Raw genomic sequence first — 26,816 nt, 5'->3', positions numbered from 1 at the left:
TACGTTGTTTCTGTGAATTTGATTACTCTAGATACCTCACATAAGTATAATCATACAGTATTTGTCTTTTGGTGACTAACTTTTTCGTTTACCATAATGTATTCAAGGTTCATCCATTCTGTAGAGTGTCAGAATTTCCTTCTTTTTAAAACTGAATACTATTCCATTGTACATATATACCACATTTTGTGTATCCGTTCATCCATCAGTGGATACTTGGGTTACTTCCACCTGTGGGCTATTGTAAATAATGCTACTATGAGTCATATGGTAATTCTGGTTTTAATTTTTTGAGGAACTTCCATGCCGTTTTCCAAGTGGCCACACCATTTTACATTGCCACCAATTTCGTCACATTCCCACCAATACTTGTTATTTTCTGTTTTGTTTTGTTTTTATGTTAGTTTCCTAATGGGTGATATCTCACTGTGGTTTTGAGTTGTATTTCCCTAATGATTAGTAATTTTGAGTATCTTTTCATATGCTTGCTGGCTATTTGTATATCTTTTGGAGAAATGTCTATTCAGATTCTTTGCCCATTTAAAAATTTAGGTTGTTTTCTTTGTTGTTGAGTTGTAGGAATTCTTATATAGTCTGAATGCTAACCCCTTATTTGATATGTGATTTGCAAATATTTTCTTCCATGTTAATCTGTTTGATTATGTTTTTTGATACACAGAATTTTAAAATTTTGATGTCATCCCATTTTTCTAGTTTTGCTTTTGTTGCCTGTGTTTTGGTTCATATCCAAGAAATCATTGCCAAACCCATTATCATGAAGGTCTTCCTCTGAGTTTTATTATTTCAGGTCTTACATTAGATCTTTGATCCATTTTGAGTTAATTTTTGTATATTGTGTAAGGTAAGGGTCCAACCTCATTCTTTTCACTTGAATGTCTATTTCACCCAGCACCATTGTCCTTTCCCCATTGAATAGCTTTGGCACTCTTGTCAAACATCATTTGATCACATATGCTCTAGTGTCCATTTTTTCCTTCTTTGGAAAGGGCTTTAGGAATTTTAGTATGTTTTGGAAACCTGAAAGATAATTCACTTTCAATGTTTTCTACTTTTAGGTTAATCTCCTTTGCTATGTATACATTATTTTCTATGTGGACAGTGCACATAAGTGGATTATAGTTGTTACATTTTGAAATATTTAAAGTTATTGTTTTCTTGGTATGTGATATGCTAGCAGACCAGATTTGAATGGTTCTCACTTAAAAAAAAGGAATAACAAGTCATTTGGGATAAAAGATTTTTAAGGCTTCCAGTTCATTTGTCCTTGGTTGCCACTGAGGTTGAAGGGAAAAGGCACAGAGCATTTTAAGAGGAGAAATGGCTTTGTTGCTGTGCGACACCAGAATGGAAAATCCTCAGCCAAGCACAGACACTGTCCTTCAACAAAAAGGAGACTCCCTGTGGGATCCCTTGAAATTTGGAATGGGCCAGTCCGTGGGCCCACCCAGTATCCATGCTGTTCCTCAACCCCCTTCTGATTTGAGGTCGTAGCGGTTAATGTGGAATTTTTTGTCTTATAGCTGGAGAATTTGGGGGTTATTTCTGAAAGTACGATAGCTTTCACAGTTTTTAAAATGTACTCTCTTGTTCCTTCGGCTTCCTTGATCACTCATAGTGTGTTCATTGCAGCTTCCAATCAAGTCCTATTTATTTGTTTATTATCTTTTAAATCCTCACCCAAGGGCATGTTCATTGATTTGAGAGAAAGAGAGGAAGGGGGAGGGTGGCAGAGAGAGGGAGAGAGAAACATTGACCATCCACCTCCCACATGCTCCTTGACCGGGAATCAAACCCACAACCCTTTGGTGTGTGGGATGATGCACCAACAAACTGAGCCACCTGGCCAGGGAAAATCTTATTTATTTATTTATTTATTTATTTATTTATTTATTTATTTATTTATTTATTTATTTAATGTATATTGGTGTTTTAATTTGACCTTCCCAGTGACAAACAGAATTTTAGGGCTAAATGATACCTTAGAAGTCTTATCTTCATATCCCTCTGGTTATATTATCAACCACATCATTATTTGTTAAAAAAAACTTATAAGGTTACAGCATTTATTTTAAGGTCACAGCTTTGTAAGGATTTAATGGCTTCACGGATGATTCTAGTCCAGTACTTGGTGATAGGTAAAGTGTGCGCATAATGTCATTTTGTACATTCTTTATTTCTTTAGCCACACCCAGCACCTACTTTTCCTGTTCACCAACCCAGATTTCATTTTATCTTCATTTTATCTACTTCACGTGGACTCCTCGCATGCACTTTTGCATAAAATTGTTGCTCTGTTTGTTACTAGTGGAATCCATGCTCAATTTTAGCTGGTTTTCCCCTTCTATATCTGCCTCTTTGATGGAGCTGTTACCGCTGCTCACCTATTAGTGCCCTCAGTCTCAACAACCATATTCAAACAAAACACCTTAAATGGAGGCATTAAAAAGGTCACAGCAGTGAGCCATCCGTAACTTTTGGTGCAATAAAATGGTTAAGCTATATTTGGAATATAAGATCTCTGAGCGCAGCTGTGTATTTTCTTCACCTATAAGACACTCTGGAATGACAGCTTACATCTGTTTGGGGTTTTAACTTTTACGTTTAGAAGAAACAGCACTGTTGTGTAACTCCAAAGCAGACCTGGGGAGCTCGCTGGCTTTCTGACAGGCCGTGCGTGTGGGGACTGGGAAGCTGGACCAGTGTTTGTTTTCACTGCAGCCAAGTCTGCTGGCCTCCTTCCCCAGGTGGGAGCACACGTCACTGCTGTTTCTTCCTATGCTAAACGACAAGATGCATTCAATGAGATTCTGGCTTGAAGAATATTTGAAAATTTTTCACTCGTCGGGAGTTTATTTTATAAGAGATTTAATGGCTTCAGGGATGATTCTACTAGTCCAATACTTGGTGATAGGTAAATGTTTAAATAAGTTACCTGAAATTATTTCGCTACCAGAAACCAAAAATAAATGTAATTATTTAAACATATAGGACATTTAATTACTTTAGACTGTCAATCTCATTTTAGAGAATAAAGTTGGGGTGTATTGTCTGCCCACTTTTACAGATACATGCCCAAAGAAATAGTTTGGCCATTTCAAATGTGTGATTTTTAAATTACTTCTTTAGAATAAAGGAACAATTTAACGAATAGTGCTGAACAGAAGAAAATGGGCAAAATGTTCATCTAATGAATTCAAAATCTAATACAGGGTGGGGCAAATGTAGGTTTAAAGTTGTTATATGGAAAATAATACAACGACTAATAATTAATAATACAAGAATAAGCTGTGTTTTGTGTACTCACAACTGTAAACCTATGTTTGCTCTACCCTCTATTATATATATTAAGTACCAACTTAATGGGTTATTTTTATCAAGGGAAGAATGTTAGCATGGCCAGTAACGATAAGTTATAAGATCTTTTTCATCTTATAAATGTGAACTATTTACATTCTTGTTAAAACGTGATACATTTACATGTGGGAGAAAAGAGTACAAAAAAGAACATTAAAATCATCTGTAATCCCTCTGCCTGTTGTCCTCTTGGTATTTTATTACATATTGTGTACTTAAGAAAAATTAGGGTTTTGATAATTAATTTAATTGGGAGTACTTTAGTTTCAGAATGGACAGTGTCAGATGCTTTCATGGTTTTATGACAAAACTAAACTAAATTGGACTCCTATTATAGCACTTCGCTGTATGGGGTGGGGTGAAGATGACAAACTTCTCTGAGATTCTAGTTTATCAGCTTAAACTAATTTATTGACATTGATTTTTTTTTCTCACTGCCATTTCCTGTCTGAATGGAAGACAGATTTTCTTTCTGTGGCCACTGTCAAGCCCAAGGCCATCATTTGTTCCAGCAGAATAAGAGAGCTTATGTCAGACTCTTAATTTCTGAATAAATATTTTAGAAGTGACTTAATGCCCTTAATTCATGGGCCGTTAATTCCTTCAAAATTGTGGTCTCACATACATACACTCACATTGTTAATGTTCAAAGTCCACATTACCCTCGCTGGTGACATGGGCCCTGGTCTGCTGGAGTATCCCTGGCACAGGCCCACGGGTCAGCGAGTGGATCTGAAGAGGTTGGTGGGTGGGTCCACTGGAATCCTGGCGCTTTTATTTTAGGATATATGGAGGTGGGTTCTATTTTTAGAATTTTGGAATGTTTAATTAGAAGCAAATAGATTATGCTGAGGATGAATGCACTCTGGACAGATTAATGCAGTTAGGTTTTTTAGGTAGAGTACTAGACAGGGCTGTGGAGTCAGATTGGCTTCTTCATTCTAGCTGTGCCTTTCGGAGAGTTACACAGCGTCTCTGGACTTGCGTTGCCTCATCTATAAAATGAAGTTGGTAATAATACCTGTCTTACAGGGCTGTGAGGATTCAGTGAAGTAAAACCTGTGAAGTGCTTATTAGCACAGTGCCTGACACATGAAAAGTGCCTGGTAATTCTAGCTCTTCTTGTTACACAACAAATTGTCACTACCTGTTGCATAGTGTGGTTATGCCCACCGCTCATGCCTCATTCCTGCAGATCTCTCTTCTCCTTGCTGCTCTTGTGTGTACATCGCATCCAGGAGCCTCCACCCCTCCAGCATTGGTAGGCTGCTCCTTCCTTGAGGGTGCAGACCTCCCCCGTCCACGCTGTGCTCCTCTGGTCCCTGCCTCAGCTTACTCCTCCAGTGGCTGTGTCTCCTCTTCCTTCTTCCCTCCCCTTCACCTGCCTTGCTCTCTCTGCCTTTCCTTGCTCATCTCCCTCTGGTCTCCCTCTCCTTTCCTTCTCACTCCCCTCTTCTCTCTCCCCTCTCTCCTCCCCCACTCTTCTCTCTCTCCGTCTTCTCTCCTCCTTCCTCCTCTCCCTGTCCCCCTTCTCCTCTCTCTGCCCCCTCCCCTCTCTGACTTCTCCCCTTCCCCTCCTTTTCGCCCACATTTTTTGGCCTTTCCCTCTCTGCTGCCTCCCCACTCCAGCTCTTTCTCCCTCTCTAGCTGTCCCCACTGCCCCCCATCCCTTCCTCTCTTTTAACCCTAATACTTGGTCTGCTAAGGAGCAGACAGCTCTAGCTCTTAAGCAGAAATGTGCCAAGTCTTTAAAGCCTTTATTACTTGTGATGAGAAATATTCATTTTGTCATTTTAGTAGCCAAGGTTTCTTCATATTGTGCTTCCCTTCCACTCGCAAAGGGCACCACAGCATCATCCGACTCACATGGGCTCAGAAAGTTAGTGGGACGCTGAAGGCAGTTATAATTAACTTGTTTTCTAAACCTGTGTATTGTATATAGTAATGTATACATTTGTTTAATGTTAGCTTTATTATATACATAGTTAAATGAAATAATGTTCTCAGTAATAATTATGGGTTTGTATAGTCATGCTAGGCAAAGTCTGAGCTTCTCTGCCTAATTTATTTCTTTTCTTCTCTCTTCAGATTCCCTTCTCATTGGTCCAGTTTCCCTTGTGGGAATCCTTAAAAGTAAGTTTTCCAATCTTCATATAAAATTGCTTTCTAATTATCATAAATACCCAATTGTTTCAGTTTGTAATAGAAGAATATAATATTGATTAGCAGTTTAAAAACTCAAAAAATTTAAAAATACATTTTTATTGACTTCAAAGAGGAAGGGAGAGGGAGAGAGGTGGAAACATCAATCATGAGAGAGAATCATTGATTGACTGCCTCGTGCACCCCCCACTGGGGATCAAGCCTGCATCCTGGGCATGTGCCCTGCCCGGAATTGATCCCAGGACCCTTTTGTCTGCAGGCTGACACTCTATCCACTGAGCCAAACTGGCCAGGGCTCAAAATTTTTAAGAGTTGAAAATATTCTTTACGTGTGGTTTACATGCCAGTTCAGTCTTTTAAACTTGCTCAGTATCTATGGTACTGAGAGAGAGATCATCATAACGGCGTAACTGAATCCTCAGGTGTTAAGGGAAACTGTGCTTTACTTTCTTTTGTATTTCTTCTCTACCCATAGACTTTTATTTCACTTCCGTGTGTGTGTGTGTGTGTGTGTGTGTGTGTGTGTGTGTATGTGTGTAGAAGTTAAGGAATGACGATGAGGGTAAATGAAAAGGGAAAAAAGCAAGGCCCTGATTGTTAGGCCAGCCCCCTCACCCCCGTAACTGAGGGTGAGCAGCAGGGGGCGTGCTGCTCTGACTGCTACCTTCCTTCCGCTGTCACCCAATGGGCCTAGGAACCCCCTGGGAGCCGCGTCTGCTGAGTTGTGAGTTAGCCTCAGGGGAGGTCACTCAGTTGTTTAAAAACAGAAATTTTTAAAAACCTGTTTTCAAATATGCAGAGACGTATTTTTTCATTTTCTGATGCGATGATTTTAGAAATTGTGGGTCATGCTATGAACTGTATGGGTGTCTGCCAGCCTTTTAAAGACTGTGATAAGAGGGACGTTATTAACAGAGATCGTCCTATGTGGTAAGGGTGAGTCCTGCTTTGTAAGACTTCGGTGTTGTGTGTGCATGCACACGCATCTCTGTTCTGGCTGCACTGTACCATGTATTTCTCACTGTGGATAATGATCAAAAGACTTTGAAAGCCCTTGTTCAGGTTGATAAATGACCAAGCTATAAAATGGCGAAGTGTCTAGGCAGGCCTTTGGTAACACAGAAAGTAAAGGCATTGCTCCCATGGCTGAGGGAGTCGGTAACCACGGTGTGCTCCCACCGCTTCCCCGAAGAATAGCAGACTTATCTAGACTAAAAATACTCTGTGGAGTTCATACTGTGAGGACAATAAAATGAGACAAAACATTAATCATGAAAAATAAACTCTGGAATATTATGTATTTAGAAATAGTTCTGATTTTAAGGAGTGGTACAGATGACCTAATGCAGGTTTTGGGGTCTCTAATGGTTGTGTTTGGTTTTTACCCTTTTCTTTGGGTGCTTGGTGAAACGGGTCTCTCAGGCGGTTTCCGGGCATGATGTAGCCACGCTCCCAGGAGAAGGCCGCATTCCATGAGCATACAGCTCCCCTTTTTTTGCATGTGACAAAGGAACAATGGAGCCAGCAGCTGTCCAGAAACAAGACTCGCTTCATTAGTGTCTCAATAACTGGCATTCACCCCTCTCTGCACTCTAACTTCCTATTCCCTGTCTCTGCATAGGAATGCTTTGATGCCCAAAGAGGGAAGCAGGGGGTTTATTTCTTTTCAGTGTTAAGGACATTGGTAGTATTCTTGTTAGTTAAGAAATATCTAGAATTTTTCAGAGTAATCATAGATAACAATGTTGAGCTTTAACAGTTTTCTTTGAGCAAATGTTAAGATGCTATAGTTGTTGTTTTTTAAGTTGGATTTATTGAAGAATAATTTTCAGATAGCAAGAGTCAACCTTTATAAGTACATTTTTTTTTCCAATATGTTCTTATTGATTTTTTTTTTTTTGAGAGAGAGAGAGGAAGAGAGAGGAATGGAGAGATGAAAACATCCATGAGAGAGAAACACTGATGGCTGCCCCCTGCACACGCCCTGCACTATGTCCTGTGGGCCTGTCCTCTCTGTTCTTTTGAACAGGCCAAACTGGTACTCACCCGAGGGCCTTTGCATTTGTTGTGCCCTCGCCCCCTACTGGGAATCAAGCCCTCAACCTGGGCATGTGCCCTGATGGGGAATCAAACTGTGACCTCCTGGATCATGGGTCAACACTCACCCACTGAGCCACATTTTTCTGAGTTTTGATACATGTTTATTACTACCACCACAACCAAAATATGTATAGGATATTTGTAGTTTTCCCTTTTCCCGGGCACCATATAAATAGAACCACACACTACTGTGCCTTTTGTGCCTGGCTTCTTCCATGTCATGACGCTGTGAGATTCATTCATGTTTTGCCTGTACCAGCAGTCTGTTCCTAAGTAGTGCTCTGTGGTGTGGTTCTAGTTGTTTATCTGTTCGCTAGTTTATGCACATTTGAATTTTCCTGTTTTTGATGATTATGAATAAAGCTGCAATAAATATTTGCGTATAGGTATCAGTGTGGACATGTTTTAGTTTCTCTTGGGTAAGTGGCAAGAGTAGGGCTGCTGGGTCATAGGGAAAGTGTAAGTTTTGTTTGGTAGGAAACTGAACCGTTTTCCAGTGGCTGTGCCATTCAGCAACAGTGTGTGAGCATTCCAGCTGCTCTGCGTCCATGCCACCGCTTGCTATTAGAGTCTTTAAAACATTTAGCCATCCCAGGAGTTGTGTACTGGTATCTCATTGTGGTTTAGTTTGCAATTCTTTCATAGCTAAATAATTTTGAGCATCTTTTTATATAATAATTTTTTTACAAAACACCCAAATGTGAAATCATAGTGCTTTTTAGAAGTAGACAATTTTTGGCACTTCTTTTATTTTTGTTTATGATTTTAGCCATTTCATTTTGCTTTTGCAACCATAGAGAGGTTGTATTATACGAAGGTTTCTCTGTTGTGTTTATGTGAAATAGCACCCAGACACGTTGTTCTGGGCCAGGACTTGAGCGGCTGCATGCACGGTGTGTGGTAAGGAGTAGCGTCGGGAGATGGAGGGCCACTTTCAGCTTAGACTACTTGGCGTGGAATCCAAGGCCCCGCCTTTCCTCTCCAGTTCTGTCTTCTGCTCTCCCAGGTTTCATCGAGTCATACTGGCTGCTTGGTCTCAGACCCCAAATTAAAATCTGAGTCTCTTCTTTGCCTTTCTCCACCTACCACTCACCAAGTTAGGTCGACTCAGACTTTTTGGAACCTCTGGCCTCCTTTCTATCAGATTCTTAGTCCTTGTGCCTGGACTAAGTTAACAGTCGCTCTGCTTTCTCATCCATTCTACAAATTGAATTTGGGTCATTTTCTAAGCATCTTTGAAGTTCTCTGAAATGTGTAACTTTCTAGAACTCTCAGCCATGAAGATGCTGTCCTCAAGGATGTCCACACTTCTCCCTGCCTCCCCACTCCCAGGTCCCTCCCCTGTGCATTGTTCTGCAAAGTCATTTCCCTGCAGCCTCACTGCCGCCTCCTTTCTGAATCCGCTTCCACGGGTCCAGACATCACGCATCTTTTAAAGCCGGTGCAGTTATTTTTCCTGCTGCTTGAAGTCTTTGAATCCAGGATCTGAAAACTTACCCTTATAGCATTGGTCTGTACTGATTGGTATTTAACTAGGCACCAAATTTGTTTAAAACGTCTTAGAACGAAGCCTTAGCGTATTCGAATGAGGCCTCCACCCCTTCCATTTACAGAGGAGCCACACACGCTGTCCATATCCACGTACTGCCTGCTCTGAGCTGGATGCCGTTTCATCCACAGTGTGGGGATGAGGCATAGCGATGCCCTGGGAGCTTCTCATCTGCCAGGGGCTCGCACCCACAGGCACACCATCGCCAGGCTCCCAATCATGTCACTGCACTACCTCATTTCTCAGACATTTTTATAGGACGCATACTAACAGAAATAGTGTAGATAAAAGAATACTAGATGCTCTAAAGAGGAGGGGCCGTAAAAGGAGATAATCGTGTCCAGAACTTCTGAGAAGATAGGATAATGTCCGCTACGATTTATGTTGAGTTTGTACCTTTCTGGCAGCCCAACAAGAAGATAAAGACCTTTATATACACGTTGCTTCTTCCTTGATCTTGTCCCTGGACTTTGGACGCCACCTCCTGTGGCGGACTCGCCGTGGACCCCTCCTCGGGGTTACGGCCTGCTTTGACCAGCTTCCCAGCAGACATCCTCACTCAGATGCCGGGAGAACCAGAGCTCCTGGCGCTTTTCTCCTCGCACCCTGCTCCTCCCCAGTGTCCCTGTCAGTGAACAGCGCAGATAGCTGTGCTTGCCCACGTAGACACCCAGGCAGGGCTGCACAGTTCTCCTGTCCCTCACCATCCAGCCCTCAGTACGCCCCCTGCTCGGACCCATACATCTATACGTCGCCTCTCAGATGGCCGCCTGATTCCATTCCTGTTTCCCTGAAACATCTCTTCACAACAGCCACAGCGATCTTTTAAAGAAATAAGCCAGGTTATACCACTCTCTGCTAAAACCCTTTAGTGCCATCTCTTTGAAAGACGAGTAAAATTGAATTTAAACTATGACTGACAGGGTCCTCTGCCATCTGGCCCCTCCTGCCTCACTGCTATCCCATGCCACGCACCTGCCACACTCTAGCCTTGTGCCCACTTACTGCACTACGCCCTGTGGGCCTCTCCTCTCTGTTCTTTTTGAACACACCAAACTGGTACTTACCCCAGGGCTTTTGCATTTTTGGGGCCCTCTGCCAGAAATATACATTACTCATTCATGCTGCGTTTCATTACTGAGTGCCTCCTATGGGCCAGGCATCTTCTAGGGTCCGGAGATGCAGTGATGAAGAGGACTGACAAACTCCCCCCTCAACGAGCTTTCAATCTAGCTCTTCCCCCCTCCCCCCCGGATTTTCTCACGTCCTACTCCTTGTTGTTACCCAGACCTTAGACCAGGTCACCTCAGAAGGCATTTTCTGTCCACCTAGAGGTTCAGAGTGGGCCCTTCCCTCCTTCCCTCCTCAACAATCACAATGCCTAGCATTTTAATAAAAAAATTAGTTATGCATGTTTTATTACCTGAATACTTATTTTAAAAAATCAGATGGGCTGAAACCGGTTTGGCTCAGTGGATAGAGCGTTGGCCTGCGGACTGAAAGTTCCCAGGTTCGATTCCGGTCAAGGGCATTTACTTGGGTTGCGGGCATATCCCCAGTGGGAGATGTGCAGGAGGCAGCTGATCGATGTTTCTCTCTCATCGATGTTTCTAGCTCTCTATCTCTCTCCCTTCCTCTCTGTAAAAAATCAATAAAATATATTTAAAAAAAAAATCAGATGGTCTTAAGTAGATGTTATATGCCAGGCCCTTGGCAAAACACTATACAGCTAACCCTTAAACAGCATGGGGTCAGAGGCACCGACCCCAGAGAGTTGAATATCTGCATATAACTTAAGTTGACCCTTTGTGTACGTTGATTGCAAATACTGTGTTTGATCTATGGTTGGTTGAATCCATGAATGAGAAATCCAGGGGTATAGAGGGTCAACTATATATTATTGAAAAAACAATCTATGTAGTCTGGCAGGTGTGGCTCAGTGGTTGAGCATTGACCTGTGAACCAGGAGGTCACGGTTCGATTCCCAGTCCTGAGAATTCGGGCACATGCCTGAATTGCGGGCTTTATCCCCAGTAGGGGGCATGCAGGATGCAGCTGATCAATGATTTTCTCTCATCATTGATGTTTCTACCTATCTCTCCCTCTCCCTTCCTCTCTGAAATCAATAAAAATATATTTCTTTTAACAAACATCCTCGTATCAGTGATCCTGCACTGTCCAAACTCATGTTGTTCAAGGATCAGTTGTACTGCGGACTGAAAGTTCCCAGGTTCGATTCCGGTCAAGGGCATGTACTTGGGTTGCGGGCATGTCCCCAGTGGGAGATGTGCAGGAGGCAGCTGATCGATGTTTCTCTTTCATCGATGTTTCTAGCTCTCTATCTGTCTCCCTTCCTCTCTGTAAAAAATCAATAAAATATATTTAAAAATATATATATATTCGTTAGCACCTCATTCACATCACACACAGCCCAGGGAGCTCAGCCTGCTGTTATCCCCACTGAACAAGGAACCCGGGTTCAGAGAGCTTGTCTTTCGTCTAGTAGCCGCAGTCCTCGGTTTCCTGCCCAGCACCTTTTTACTATGTTGACATTGTCAGTGATAACTGTAGTCATAAAAACAATTAGAATACCTCCCATTTCTCAAAGTTGCAATGTGCCAGGTACTGTGATAACCACTTTCCATGGACCAGCTCCTAGTCATCCTCACGGCAGTGCTGTGAGGCAGGTGCTATTTGGTCTTCATTTTGTAGCTGAAATGGAAGAAGACTCTGCGTGCCTTGCCCAAGGCTGCAGGATATTAAATATGAAGGGGTACAGCCCAGACTTGGACCCAGGCAGTCTGACTCCGGAGTTGATGTTCTTAATCGTTTTACTCCTGACTCTGCACACGGCGCATGATGTCTTTACTGATGCTTTTGCTGCTCCATGTGCTGAAATTTTGCTAAAAAGTTGAGGTCATATTATACCACGTTAGCTTATTTAAGGTGTTTCTGCAAATTGTGTTGATTTCTTAACTTGATGACATAAAGTTAAAAACCCTGGCCACGATATTTCTCAGACGGGCTCTCCCATTCCGCCTGGCCCTGCGGTGGCACGTGCGCAGGGACTGGCGTGTTCGCTGCGCACGCCGCCTCTCCTGACCCGCCACGGGCAGCAGAGAGTTTATGGCGCGAGCGGAGCCAGGCCACATTCTTCACGTGTTTTGTTTACAACATAAGCTGATGAACAAGGACTGATCCAGAGACGGAGAGGCATTGATTGGACTGTCGGGACTTGGAGGGAAGGTAGGGGAGGGTGGGGGTAAGGGGGAAAGATCAACCAAAGGACTTATATGCAAGCATATAGGCCTAACCAATGGACATGGACAACGGGGGGGTGAGGGCATGAGCGGGGGTGGGGGGGGTGGGGGGTAGAGGGTAACGTGGGGACAAGGACACATATGTAATATCTTAATCAATAAAAAATATATTAAAAAAAAAATCCTCATGGTCTTGGCTTATTGGAGGAAGGAGCTTTGTCTTCTGGTTGTTTGTATTTATGTTTACATTCCTTACGCCTGTCTTCTACACAGCAGGGTTCATAGCTAACTACTCATTGTTTGGGGGTTACATTCTTTTTCAAGTTCAGTGCAAAGTTAGACAAGTGCAGACACTGTTTTATTTCTAATTCGTTTCTTTTAGAAGTATATTCAAAACTATAACAGATGTTTACTCTTACTGAGCTTTACATAAACAATAAGCATATTTTGAATGGATATGATAAAATTTTTTATGGAATGTCATTTTTTTCTGTTGTCTGGGTATTCAAAATCAGTGGACAGTACAGTGTAAAGGATTAATAAGGATGCTCTTAGGTCTAAATAGTTTTTCTTCTAGCCACGAGGTGTTACAAATTTGCAAAGCAGTAACTAGTAGAAATGCAGGCTTTAAGCTCAGATGCAACTTTGAAGCAAAATGAAAATAAAACCAGTTTGGTCATGTAAGACTAACATTGTGCTGATGATTTCCTAAGATGAAATCATAGTTTTGTAATAGAAATCAGGGACTGGTGAGTTATTTCAATTATAGTACAGTGTATAAAATAATTAGGTTCTTCATTTACATTTTACAAATATTTTTAAAGGCCAATACCTTATAAAAGCTATGTTTTCAAGTTGAAGAGTAAATAGCTTGTTTATTATTGTTGATTCCTATTTTATTAATTGTTAAAATGTTACTCACCATCCCATCCATAACAAAATTCTCTCAGCCTTTGCTGATATGAACAAGATAATAGTGCCGGCTTAGAAGTTGCTGGGTGCTCAGTCTCTGGAGACACACATGTCAGCCAGGACACAGGTCCCTGTAAAGGCCTATGGAAGATTGAGAAGGAAATCAGCAAAAATGTGTGTGTGTGATTTCCACCTCACTATGCTGTGCCTAAATTAAATATAACTGGTTAAAAGCAATTGGAAATAGGAGCGAAGTATTTAAGTGTCCAGATTGCCAGTGAGGTCAGAGTCTCAGATGCCAATTAAGGTTTTAGCAAAATCACATAATGAAGCTGGCATCTTTTAACAATTCAAAAACTACAAGAACATTTGTAATTTGCATCCTGGAAAATATGGGACACTTCATGCAAAAGGAAAGGAATTAGAGTCCCACAGTGTCCTTTCATTCAATTTATAAAAGTAATAGGTAACATTTTCCTGTTTCCAGGGCTGTTGAAAGAGAGAGATCCATTTGAGAACGGGAAGAATATGAAATTCCTCCTACTTTTGGGTCAGACTCAATCAGTAAACAAAATGTTTAGAGCATGCTTGCATTTGATAGTTTTGCCAATTAAAAAAGGTAAAGACAGGTGGTGAAAACGAAGGAGGAACGTCATGCGAGCCAGGGCCTGAGGGGACACATGGGAAGCGGGTGAAAGCAGGTGGCTTCTGCACTGCTGCCTCTCCAGCTCCGAATTCGCACCTGTGAGCCCACCAGGCACCTGCGTGGAGCCTCGGGGTGCAGCCGCCAGGACGCCCATCGGTTCCTTGCAGGCTCTGTTACTCTCAGCTGAAGGTCAGGATGCTGCCGCTCGGAGGGCAGTGGGTTAGGGTCCCTGTCAAGAAACAGTGGAAAGCACATTTCTGTCTTTGTCTTCCTTCCTCTTTTGTCATCTTTCTCTTAAGCATGCCTTTCCCACTTAGGCAGGTGTGTGTCTAAATGAGATAAATGTGATCAATCAGAGGATTCCCATGATGAGTCATACCGACTTTTTGGTGAAACAGTGACAGAAGAGGGAGCTGGCCACCTAAGTTTAATTAGATTACGAAGCATAAGTGTATATTGAAAGGCACCTTGAAAGCCTATAATGATTCCCAATTCCTTTGCCGATTTAAAATCCTGCCACTATTTTATTTCAAGGGACTCATTTTTAAATTCATACTATGTTACCTCCTTTGGAAAATGGGGAAAAGGATTTAGCTTTATTTTTACTTGTTCTTTAGACTTGCTTCCTGGTTATTCATGAGCATTTTGGTTTTGTTTAATCTGTTTGGTTTAAATATGCAACGCGATAGCATTGGTGCGGCTCTGGAGCACTGTCTTGGCAGACAGCACTGGTGATGGCAGCCCTCACTCGCTGCAGCCGAGCAAACACAGCCTGGCATCTCAGCACAGCTTACCAGGGCGCCTGCTGTCACCTGAGCGTTGTCCTTGAGGGAGCCCATTGGCCACTCCCCACCTCCGTGGCTCTCTGTGGGAGCCCAGCGTGAACGTTGGGATCATGCTATTGGCCAGGCCCTGTCTTCCCTCCTTGTTCCCACAGGGTGAAATCACCAGTTCCACGTGCATCGCAGGGTTCACTTGGGCACCGAGGCTGGGCTGCCCACTTCGTGTAGGGGACTCTGCAAGGTCGGGGGGAGGAGGTCTCTCCTGGAGTCAGGACGAGAGGCTTGCGAGGGTCAGTGAGAACAAGGGACTCACTGTGTGCTTCGGTGCTGTTGAGGATAGAGGCTGTCAGTGTATCTGTTTCTAGATAAATGGCGGTTGTCAGTGTACGTCCCTCAATTCTTTCATGTTAACCATTTTTTATTAAAACTCATAAGAAGATTGTTCCATATTTAAACTTAGCAAGCTGGGTATGCCTTTGCAGGCAGTATTAAAAGTAACCACACCTTTTTGTTGTTGATTCACACCCAACATCATGAATATCAATTACAATAATCTATTTCGTTGTAACTGCTACTCAGTGAAATATTTATATTGTTAACCTGAACGGGACCTTTTGTCCCTAACCCAAACTAAAAAGACATCAAACCATAGATCCAAGAAACTCAGAGCACCCCTAATCAGAATAAATACCCCTCCTGTAAAACCTGGCCACACATCCCCCAAAATATTACTTTCTAACTATAAAACCTAAATATTACTGAGCAGACTCAGCATTTGAGCTCATCTTGCTTTTTCTCAAGAATAATAAATGAAATTTCCTTTATTACCAGCAGTCATTCATTAAGACTTCCTTATAAATTCTCATTATTGTTTCCACCTTACTTATTTATTTAGAAGGTAAGTATTAAACCAACATGCAGTTTAACAACAACAACAAAAAGAGGTACAAATCAACCCACACAAAGTTGCTGTTATGGAACTTGCAGTTGAAATGAAATTTTCTATATTTATATCTCAGAACAGTTTCGAACCAGTTGCCATTATAACCAAAATAAGCCTGTGTATTTTAAATGATCTGTAGTTATCAGTTAGGTATATCTGATTTTAATTACGGAAATTATTTCTATAGGAGAATCGATTTTAGCCTTTCAGCACTTGATTATTTTGTTAGAGCCACTGTATGGCACAAATGACAGCTTTAATTGTGGTTCCCAATTATATTTTATATTCTTTTCAGCTTAAAACTTTGCTTCAGAAATCTCTTTTTTAAAATTTAATATGAGCACTTCACAGAGAGAGTGTCCACTGAATTGAATATGAAGCTTTAGGCAGATGTTGCTTTGCCTTTTAAAGTCTGTGCAGTAGCCACAGGACAGGGCCCCCGTGTGTGGGGCGTGTGTGCGTGGCATTGCCTGCTGTCTGCAATGTGCTATGAGGTTCTGTGGTAGGCTTCGCAGGGAGACCTCCACAGGGCATCCTCTTCTGTTGTCTTAACTAAAGTATCATCTGATGTCATTCATTTGGAATTGAGTAGATGATTCTGTACCTGTACCTCTCCTTGTCCTATTTGGTAAGCTCATCATCTTGAAAATGGGAATACATAACTACTTTTGAATACAGCAGGTGAAGAAGTCCTAAATGTAAGCGTTCCTGCACTAAAGCCCAAACACATATTTTTAAAGTTATTCACACATAAGATGATAATCCCCATTTGAGTGGGTGTTTAAAGTGAAGACAGAGCCTTTTCTTTATGCTGCACTTTAATAGAAAACACCCACCCGGCCTCGGCCTCCTGGCTGTTTCGTGGCATTGTGCCTGGCTGTGCTCTCCATCCTCCGAGTGAATGCTGGGCTGTTACCTGGGGGTCAGGGCAGCCAAATTGCATCCTGCCGTTCTCCCTCTGATAGGCCTGAGCAGTGAGTGAAGAAATTAGAATGCCCTGGTGGTTTTTGGGTGAGACCACTGAGTAGTCAGGACTTGGCCTCACAGTATCCTCATGGATAATAGGAATATCATTAATTGAAAAAAACAGGCTGGTGTGTCAAAATCATATACCTTAAAGGCTTAAAACAGTGGTATGGTGAGATTCACCTGAGATCTGTAGCTTAGTAGAACAGTACCCACTTTTACCTCCTGTTTTGATAACTGTACAGTACTATCTACACTAATAAAAGAGAAACATGGTAATTGGCGTACGACCGCTACCCTTTCCATTGGCTAATCAGCAAGATATGCAAATTAACTGTCAGCCAAGATGGCGGCCGGCAGCCAGGCAGCTTGAAACTAACATGAGGCTTGCTTGCCTCAGTGACGGAGGAAACCAACGTTCCCCGCCTGCGGCTGCAGGCCTCTGAGCGGGCAGTTTAAGAAACATTGTAGCAAATACCGCCAGATTTCAGCCAGCAGATTTGCAACATTGTAAGCAAAGGCCAGAAACCTACTTTCAGCCGCGGAGGCCTAAGAGCTGGAGCCAAGCCTCAAGGTAAACCTGGCCCAGAATAAAAAAAAAGAAAAAAGAAAAAAAGGAGCGGTTGGGACCTTCAGTCACTCCCAGCCTGAAAACAGCCCTTAGCCCCTCACCCAGACTGGCCAGGCACCCCAGTGGGGACCCCCACCCTGATCCAGGACACCCTTCAGGGCAAACCAGCCGGCCCCACCCATGCACCAGGCCTCTACCCTATATAGTAAACGGGTAATATGCCTCCCGGCACCGGGATCAGCATGACAGGGGGCAGCACCCAAACCCCCTGATCGCCCTGCGGCTCTGTGTGTGACAGGGGGCGGGGCCCCAACCCCCTGAGCAGCCCTGCTCTGTGCCCGATAGGGGGAAGCTCCCCAACCCCCCCACCCCCCACGGGCTCTGCTCTGTATGTGATGGGGTAGAGCCATAACCTCCCCATCGGCCCTGCCCTGAGTGTGACAGTGGCGGCGCCCCAACCCCCTGATCGGCTCTGCTCTGTGGGTGATAGAGGGCGGTGCCCCAACCCCCTGATGGGCCCTGCTCTGTGTGTGACGGGGGCAGCGCCCCAACCCCCTGATGGGCCCTGCTCTGTGCATGACAGGGTACAGAGCCCCAACCCCCCTGATGGGCCCTGCTCTGTGAGTGACAGGGGGAAATGCCCCAACCCCCTGATTGGCCCTGCTCTGTGCATGACAGGGGGTGGCGCCGCAACCTCCCCATCGACCCTGCCTTGAGTGTGACAGGGGACGGTGCCCCAACCCCCCAATCGGCCCTACCCTGAGTGTGACTGAGGGTGGCATCGCAACCTCCCAATCCGCCCTGCTCTGTGCATGACAGGGGACGGCACCCCAACTCCCCAATCGGCCCTGCTCTGAGCCCGACCAGGGGCTGCACCTAGGGATTGGGCCTGCCCTCTGCCACCCGGGCAGGTCGTTATCTCCCGAGGGGTCCCAGACTGCGAGAGGGCACAGGCCGGGCTGAGGGACCCCCCCTTCCCCCCCAAGTGCACAAATTTTGTGCACCGGGCCTCTAGTCTATAATAATAAAAGTGTAATAGACCGGACAGCCAAATAACCTTCTTGTCGAAGCCAGGGCTGTGAGGGCACTCCTTGCATGAATTTCATGCATCAGGCCTCTAGTGGTTATATAAGATGTCAACATTAGAGGCAGCCGTGTGAAAGGTACATGGGACTGTACTATTTTTGCAATGTTTCTGTAATTTTGAAATGAAATTGTCTATATTTATGAGCTCTTAGGAATATTTTTCCAGTCAACCTATGTTAAGGAAACTTAAGAAAAACCATAGGAACTAAGCTATGAACCAGATACCAGGCAGCGCTGAGGACAGGTGAGCACGGAGCGGGCTGTCTCAGGGCTGGGGGCTTGCAGCTCAGCCAGGGTCATCCCTGACTGTTGTCACTTAGTAGTTGACATACCCAGTCAAGAAAGAAAAAATCAAATAAACAAAAAACAACACAGAAGCAAAATTAGGAACCAACTGCCAGCCTCATTACTGCACTTGACATTTCTCATTAACCTGAGATATAAACACACATTCATGGGCTCACCCAAAATTTTATTTTTTAGTTGAAAAGAGAAAGGAAACAAGGCATTGAATTGGGATAAATAAGCAAATATGGCCACCTGTTTTTTTTTTATTCTTACTTTTTGTGGTGCTAGCTTCCATCATATGATTCTACACATGGACACACTCTCCGTGCCTCACCTCCAAGTCCCCTGGTCATTTATCTGCCTCTACAGGAATGGTCATTAGACCTCTTTGGCATTGGAAGTACTTAGGTTGAGAAATTATGGCAATTTAAAAATCTCTGGTGTTCAGACAGGCCTTTAAAAATCCTCCAATACAAACCCACCTTATTTAAACAACTTTTATTGACATCAAAATATTCTGTTTACTAACCTGCATTATAATGGAGCTGCTCTGCGGGGGAGCGGGGTATGGTCATGAGGAATCTTAGAATGTGGCACGTATACCGTTCTGTCTGCAAGGCCCATGGTGTTGGGGGGAACCGAACACCAGCTCCAGCTCCCCCACGTACTCTCTGTGACCTCACGCAGTTACTTAACACCTCTTAGCACCTGCCCACACCTGTGTTTGTGGATGATGGTACACACTTTCAACAATTAAATGAGAAATGTAAATTCTTTAGCATAGTACCTGGCATATGCTAGTTACTCAGCAAGTGATAACTAATATTGTCAATAGTAATCACTGATACCGTTGCCTACACTATATTTTTTATTCCATTTTCCAATCTAGTCTTAAATTATTTGAAGTCATAAACAATATTTACAGTTCCAGTGAGTAACCTTTCTTGTCTTCCAAGCCATTTTTTGTTGATCACAATCTTCCAGACCCTCCACATATGTGGGCAAATCTGTGACTTCAAAATACAGAATTCATATATAGTACTTTTTATCTTGTTGTTATTGGTGGTGGTGTTTAATGAACTTAAAGTTGTCCCCAAATGAATAATTTGTACATAAACATTCATATTTTTAGGTTGGTCTCAATGTATTTTTCAGAGTTTCTGTACTTGGACAATTCCAAGAGAAAAACAGCAACACAGAAGCAAACTCATTATTTAAAGCAAGTTGTTTTAGGCATTGACATAATTTGTTCACCCACTTGAATATTTTAGTAATATATGTGTAAGAATTATGGTCGGAATGTGTGAGTAAAGTGTTTCATAAATGCCATTTTATTTGCTATCAATACAACTATAACTTACAGATTGAAGTATAAGTGTTTTTATAAGCTATCTCATTCAGACCCCAGTTCTGCTGTACACTACGGTTTACCTTCTCTAAGCCTCAACTTCCTGTCTGTAAAATGAGGATAAAATGGCACAGACCTCAGAAGATTGTGGTTAGGAATGCATGAGTCAGTGTATATAAAGTGTTTAGTTCTATGTAAGTGTTTATTGTGGTTACTGTTATAGTCGTTATTTTTATCAAGCTCTGTGTTTGCCACTGAAGTTTCTCACTTGATTCTAAACCATATGGTTCTAGAGAGTTTTTAGGTTTTGTTTTTAAAATATTTATTAGTATGCTTTTCAAATATAAAATGACTTTTTAATGTTCTTAGACTAAATTATTCTGGCAGGTGATAGTGGAAAATTAAGCTTATCTATAGAGATTCTGTTTTTAAACTTTGTCTGGGGCCATCTGAGTCTGTTTCGATGAAGTACTTTTCCCCCCTGGCAACCAGTTTGTTTTTCTCCTCAATGGCAGCAGGCACCTCTGTGAAGCCTTCTCCATCACCTCCCTTCTCTCTGCTGTAACCTCCTCTGCTCCCTCGGTGCCCCATCAGACAGTAGACGTGGGGGCTGTGGCTTTTCCCCTTGACTATAGTGTCTGACACCCAGTAGGTGCTTAGTAAGTGTTGAGTTTGTGAATTACATAGTATTTTGGGTTGTTTCCTCTTGTATGACATGTAATTCACATCTTGTTTTTCAGTCTTTATCATTGCTCATAAACTCAGCATTAGTAGTAGTTTAAGTCTGTTTGGAGGAAAGTTCTGCTCTTTGGAACCCGGGAAAATACCACCAGATGCACTGAAGATGACCTTTAGTCATCATCAAAGATCCAGTTTGTGTTTTGTATTTCTTTTCTGAAAAGTTCTCAAAGTGAGTAATGTTGTTATAACTGGCATTAATTAGCCTGGTGAAGTGCACATTAACGCAGAAGGAGGCTGTGTTAAACGTAGACGGGGGCTGCTCCATGTCTGGTTTCCCGTGCTGTCTCCGGTGCTCACAGGCCTCTGGAGAAAATGTTTGCTCTGGAAGCACACATATGCGCATTTACTAAAGAAATACCAAGTGCTACACTTCATGGCAAGACTGTCTTTAGAAAGCTGTTTTTAATGAAAAGTATCTACTTTATAGCTGCACTCTTAGTTCAGTGAATTTAATAAATACACTTTTCAAGCAACCATTCTCCTCGGTGAGGTGGAAGAAAATGCTCACGGCTGACACCGCATGTTGTTGTATATCTGATTTGTTAGGTAGTTATATAGCCAGGTGTCTAGTACTTAAGAAAAGTTGTTCCTGGTGTTGGTGTAAAAACAGACACATAGGTCAGTGGAACAGAACAGACAGCCCATAAATAAACCCACACACATGTGGTTAGTTATTATGACAAAGGAGCTGAGACATTACAATTGGGACAGGACAGGCTTTGCAATAAATGGTGCTGAGAAAACCAGACGGCCACATGCAGAAGTCTGAAACTTGACCACTGTCTTACACAATACACAAAAAGGAACTTAAAGTGGATTAAAAGACTTGAAGTAAGATCGAAAACCATAAAACTCCCAGAAGAAAACATAGGCAGTCATCTCCTTGGCATTGGTCTTGGTAATGATACTTTGACTCTTGCACCAGAAGCAAAGCAGCAGTAAATAAGTGAAACTGCGTCACACTAACATTCTGCACAGCAAAGGACCCAACAAAATGAAAAGACAACGTACTCATGGGGAAAATGTTTGCAAGTCATATATCTGATAAGGGACTAATATCGAAAATACACAACTCATACATCTCAATAGCAAAAACCCCAAACAGTCCAATTTAGAATTGGGTGAAAGATCTTTAGAGACATTTTTCCAAAGACACAGATGGCCAACATTTACATGAAAAGGTGCTCAAAGTCATTAATCTGGAATGCAAATCAAACCCACAGTGAGATGTCACCTCACACTGGTTAGAACGACTATTATAAAAAATACAAGAAATATAAAAAAGACAAGAAATAATTTGTGCTGGCAAGTATATGGAGAAAAGGGTGCCCTTTGCACTGTTGGTGAGAGTATAAGTTGGTGTAGCCACTGTGGAAAATGGTTTGGAAGTTCAAAAATTCAAAATAGAAGTACCATGTGATCCAGCAATTCCCCTTCTGGGTATTTATACAAAAGAAAAACAAACAAACCTAACTCAAAAGGATATCTGCACCTGTGTTCATTGCAGCTTTATTTACAATATCTAAGATACAGAAACAACCTAAGTGTTCATCTGTGGATGAATGGATAAAGAAATTGTGGTGTATGTGTATAATGATTGAATATTATTCGGCCATTAAATAGAATGAAATCTTGGCTTTTGTGACAACATGGATGGAGCTTGAGCGCATTATGCTAAGTAAGTCAGACAAAGACAAATACTATATGAGCTTCTTATATGTGTAAATCTTAAAAACAAAACAAAACTGAAGCTCATAAATACAGAGAAGAGATTGGTGGTTTCCAGAGGCATGGGATGGGGGATGGGAGTAATTGGTGAAAGGGGCCCAAGAGTAAAAAGAAAATATATAAAATAAAACCAGTAAATTACACGCAAAAAAAAAAAAAAAGTTGTTCAAGTTGACAAAATAAACAGGGCCCTACATGTCCATTTCTGTAGCAACCCTCTCAATTTTGCAGGTATATTTTCAGTAGGGAATTATTGAAAATAGGAAATAGTACCAACTTTGCTTCTCTCCTTTCAGTAGTGGTATATTTGATCATTCATAAAAATATTATACCATCATCAGTAGGTCATTACACTATTCTAACCATTATAATTAATATATTTAAGAGACTTTTTCTAATATTTGTCTTAATTATTGCAGAGCATACAACCCAGTGCAGAAAGGTAAGAAAAAGAAAAGGCAGTAATCCAGTTGGAAAGAAAAGCTGTCTTTATTCATAGTCAATATGATCATTGATACAGAAAATTTGATGGAATCTATAAAGAGCTATTAGAGCTGATAATTTTAGCAGTGTTGCTGGATACAAGGTATTAGCACAAACAGAAAGTAAAATTAAAAAACTACTTGCAGTCTCATCAAAACATGAAATACTTAAAAGATAAATTTGATAAAACAAACCCAAGACCTATATACTGAAAACTACAAAGCTCTGTTGAGAGGAAAAGATGGAGGCCTAAGTAAGTGGAGAAAACTACCATGTTTATGGGTCAGAAAGTTCAATATTTAACACCTCCATATTCTCCAAAATGATTTACAGGTTCAATGCAAGTCAGATGAAAATATCAGCAGGCTTTTTGTAGAAATTGATAAACTGATTCTAAAATTCATATGAAAGTACAAAGAACCTAGAATAGTCACAGCAACTTTGAAAAAGGATGGAGTTGGAGAACTAACACAGCTGATCTTAAGATTTATTACAGAGGTGAAGTAGTCAAGAAAGTATCACATTGGTATCAAGATGGATATGTGGATCACAGCATAATTGAGTGTCCAGAAATAGACCCAAACAATTGATTTTTTTTATAAAAGTAAGAAGGTAGTTCATTGGATAAAGGAATCTTTTCCAATTGCTTAAACAATTAAATACCCATATGTAAAACAACTTCAGTCCATACATTGCAGCATACAGAAAAATTAACTCAAAATGGGTGACAGATCTAAATGTAAACCCTAAAGACAGAACATTTCTAGAAAAAAACAGGTGAAAAATTCTTTGTGGCCTGAGTTAGGCAAAAATTTCTTGGATATGTCACCAAAAGCAAAATATGTAAAAGGATAATTTGGTCTTCACCAAAATTAAATAATTTTGTTTTTTGATAGATGTTGTTAAGTGAATGAAAAGACCAGCCACAGTTAGGAAGCAATATTTGCAAGTGACTTGTATCTAGAATATATAAAAACTCTCAAAACTCATTAAGGAAACAGACAACCCAATAAAAATGTGCAAAACATTTAACAGAGACTTAAGAAAATACATGGATAGAAAAAAGTATATGGGGAAAAAACCCTCAACATCCTTAGTCATTAGGGAAATACAAATTAAAAGCACCATGAAATACTACTGCACACCTATTAGAAAGATAAAAATTAAAAAATACTGACAATGCCAAGTGTTTGTAAGGATGTGGAGTAACTGGATCTGGTTAGAATGTAAAATAGTACAACCGCTTTGGAAAACAGTTTGGTAGTTTCTTAAGTTAAACATATGCCTACCATGTGATCCAGCTACTTCCCACTTACCTTTTCCACAAGGGAAATGAAGGCATGTGTCCATATAAAGACATGTGCATAAATGTTCATAGCAATTTTATTTGTAATAGCAAAAAACTGGAAAAATCCAAATGTCCATCAACAGATGAATATATAAGCAAATGATACATCTACACCATGGAACATTGCTAACTAGAAGGGAATGAACTATTGATGTCCACAGTAACGTGGACAGCTCATGCAACAATTCTGAAGGAAAGAATCCAGTTTTTCAAAAATGAATGTATGAGTTATTTATATAACATTCTAGATAAAGAAAACTAATCGAGAGTGACAGATCTCATTGTTTAGGGGCTAGCAAGGAATGACAGGGTCACAGAAAACTCTGTGGTGATGAATAGGTTCACTTTCTTGATTGTGGCAATGATTTCACATGTATGCATTTGTCAGAACTTACCAAGTGGCACACTTTAAATAGGTGTAGTTTATTGGACGTTACTTATATCTCAGTAAAACTAAAAAGGAAGAGTGAGATCAGGCTCTGTTGTTAGAAAGACCAGGTGAATGGTAGATAATATCAGGGCCCAACTCTAAGGGTCATTGTGAGGAGTGTGGGATTTAAAAAAATTATCTTTATTGTTGAAAGTATTACAGATTGTGATCCCTCCAACTTTGTTCTTTCTCAAGATTGCTGTGGCTATTCGGGGTCTTTTTTGGTTCCATATAAATTTTTGGAGTATTCATTCCAGATCTGTGAAATATGCTGTTGGCATTTTAATAGGGATTGCATTGAATTTGTAGATTGCTTTGAGTAGTATGGGGACATTTTAATGATATGAATTCTCCTGATCAATGAACATGGTATATTCTTCCACTTGTTTATATCTTCTACCCCTTTTTTCAATGTTCTGTAGTTTGCCAAGTACAGGTCTTTTACCACATTGGTTAAGTTTATTCTTAACTATCTTAATTTTTTTGTTGTTGCAATGGTAAATGAGATTGCTTTTTTAGTTTCTCTTCCTGATAGTTCATTATTGGTGTATAAAAATACCATCTATTTCTGGGTGTTAATTTTGTATCCTGCTATATTGCTGAATTCATTTACAAAATCTAGTAGTTTTTTGGCAGAGTCTTTAGGTTTTTCTATGTTCAATATCATGTCAGCTGTGAATAATGACAGTTTTAAATACCCCTTTCCAATTTGGATGCCTTTTATTTCTTCTTTTCTGATCACTGTGGCTAGCACTTCCAGTACTGTCCTATATAATAAAAGGCTAATATGCAAATCGACCGAATGGCAGAACAACTGGTCGCTTTGATGCACACTGCCCACCAGGGGGCAGATGCTCAAGCAGGAGCTGCCCCCTGGTGGTCAGTGCGCTCCCACAGGAGGAGTGCCTCTCAGCCAGAAGCTGGGCTAACAGCTGGCAAGTGCAACGGTGGTGGCAGGAGCCTCTCCCACCTCCACTGCAGGCGGGCGGTAAGGAGCGAGTGGTCCCGGACTGCGAGAAGGATCTCTGACTGCCTGCTTAGGCCTGATCCCCAGGGGAAGGGCCTAAGCCGATAGGTGGACATCCCCCAAGGGGTCCCAGACTGCGAGACTGTGCAGGCCGGGCTGAGGGACACCAGCCCACCGCCCCCCTCTCCAGTGCACAGATTTCGTGCACCGGGCCTCTAATGTTGAATAAGAGTGTTAAAAGTGGACATCCCTGTCTTGTTCTTGTTCTTAGGGGAAATGGTTTTAGTGTTTGCTCATTGAGTATGATGTTGGCTGTAGGTTTGATGTTGAAGCATGATTCCTCTATTTCCACTTTGCTGAGAATTTTTTATCAAAAATGGGTGTTGGGTTTTGTCGAATGCTTTTTCTGCATCTATTGATATGATCATGTGATTTTTGTTTCACTCTGTTTATGTGATGTGTCACGTTTATTGGTTTGCAAATATTTTATCAGCCTTGCATCTCCATTTCAGTTGGTCATGGTGTATGACCTTTTTAATATATTGGTGGATCTGATTTGCTAATATTTTTTTTGAGGATTTTAGCATCTATGTTCATCAGGGATATTGGCCTGTACTTCTCTTTCCTTGTAGTGTCTTTATCTGGGTTTGGAATTAGGATAATGCTGGCCTCATAAAGAGTTTGAAATTGTTCCTTTCTCTTGGATTGTTTGGAATAGTTTGAGGAATATAAGTGTTCATTCTTCTGTGTTTGGTAAAACTCCCCTATGAAGCCATCTGGACCAGGGTTTTTGGTTGCTGGGAGTTTTTTGATTACTGCTCCTATTTCATATGTTGTTATTGGCCTATTCAGGTTTTCTGATTCCTCCTGATTCAGTTTTGGGAGATTGTATTTTCTAGGAATTTGTCCATTTCATCCACATTGTCCTGCTTGTTGGCATATAGTTGTTCATAGTATTTTCTTACCATCCTTTGTATTTCTGTTGTCTCTGTTGTTACTTCACCTCTTTTGTTTCTGATCTTATTTATTTGGATCCTCTCTCTGTGTTTCTTGATGAGCCTAGCTAAATGTTCATCAATCTTGTTTATCTTTTTATAAATCTTCTTTATCTTATCAATGGTTTTATTGAT

The 26,816-nt window shown here is 41.4% G+C and overlaps 1 protein-coding gene across 4 annotated transcripts in view; it reads left to right on the top strand.

The window, feature by feature from the left end:
- Positions 1 to 26,816, top strand: part of SLC25A26 (solute carrier family 25 member 26) — a 160,853-nt gene that overhangs the window by 106,606 nt on the left and 27,431 nt on the right. For all 4 annotated transcript variants that reach the window (XR_004971449.1, XM_036331627.1, XM_036331626.1 and 1 more), the window contains one exon: positions 5,464 to 5,508. Coding sequence is in view for 3 of the 4 variants with exons in the window: in XM_036331627.1 (XP_036187520.1) it covers positions 5,464 to 5,508 (45 nt within the window). In the remaining variant the exon portion in view is untranslated. The remainder of the gene's footprint in view (positions 1 to 5,463; positions 5,509 to 26,816) is intronic.

The sequence above is a fragment of the Myotis myotis genome, unplaced genomic scaffold, assembly GCF_014108235.1.
Source record: "Myotis myotis isolate mMyoMyo1 unplaced genomic scaffold, mMyoMyo1.p scaffold_m19_p_13, whole genome shotgun sequence".
In the NCBI taxonomy this organism is placed as follows: domain Eukaryota; kingdom Metazoa; phylum Chordata; class Mammalia; order Chiroptera; family Vespertilionidae; genus Myotis; species Myotis myotis.
Note: the sequence above shows the minus strand (reverse complement) of the source record. Positions and strands in the feature narration are given on the sequence as shown.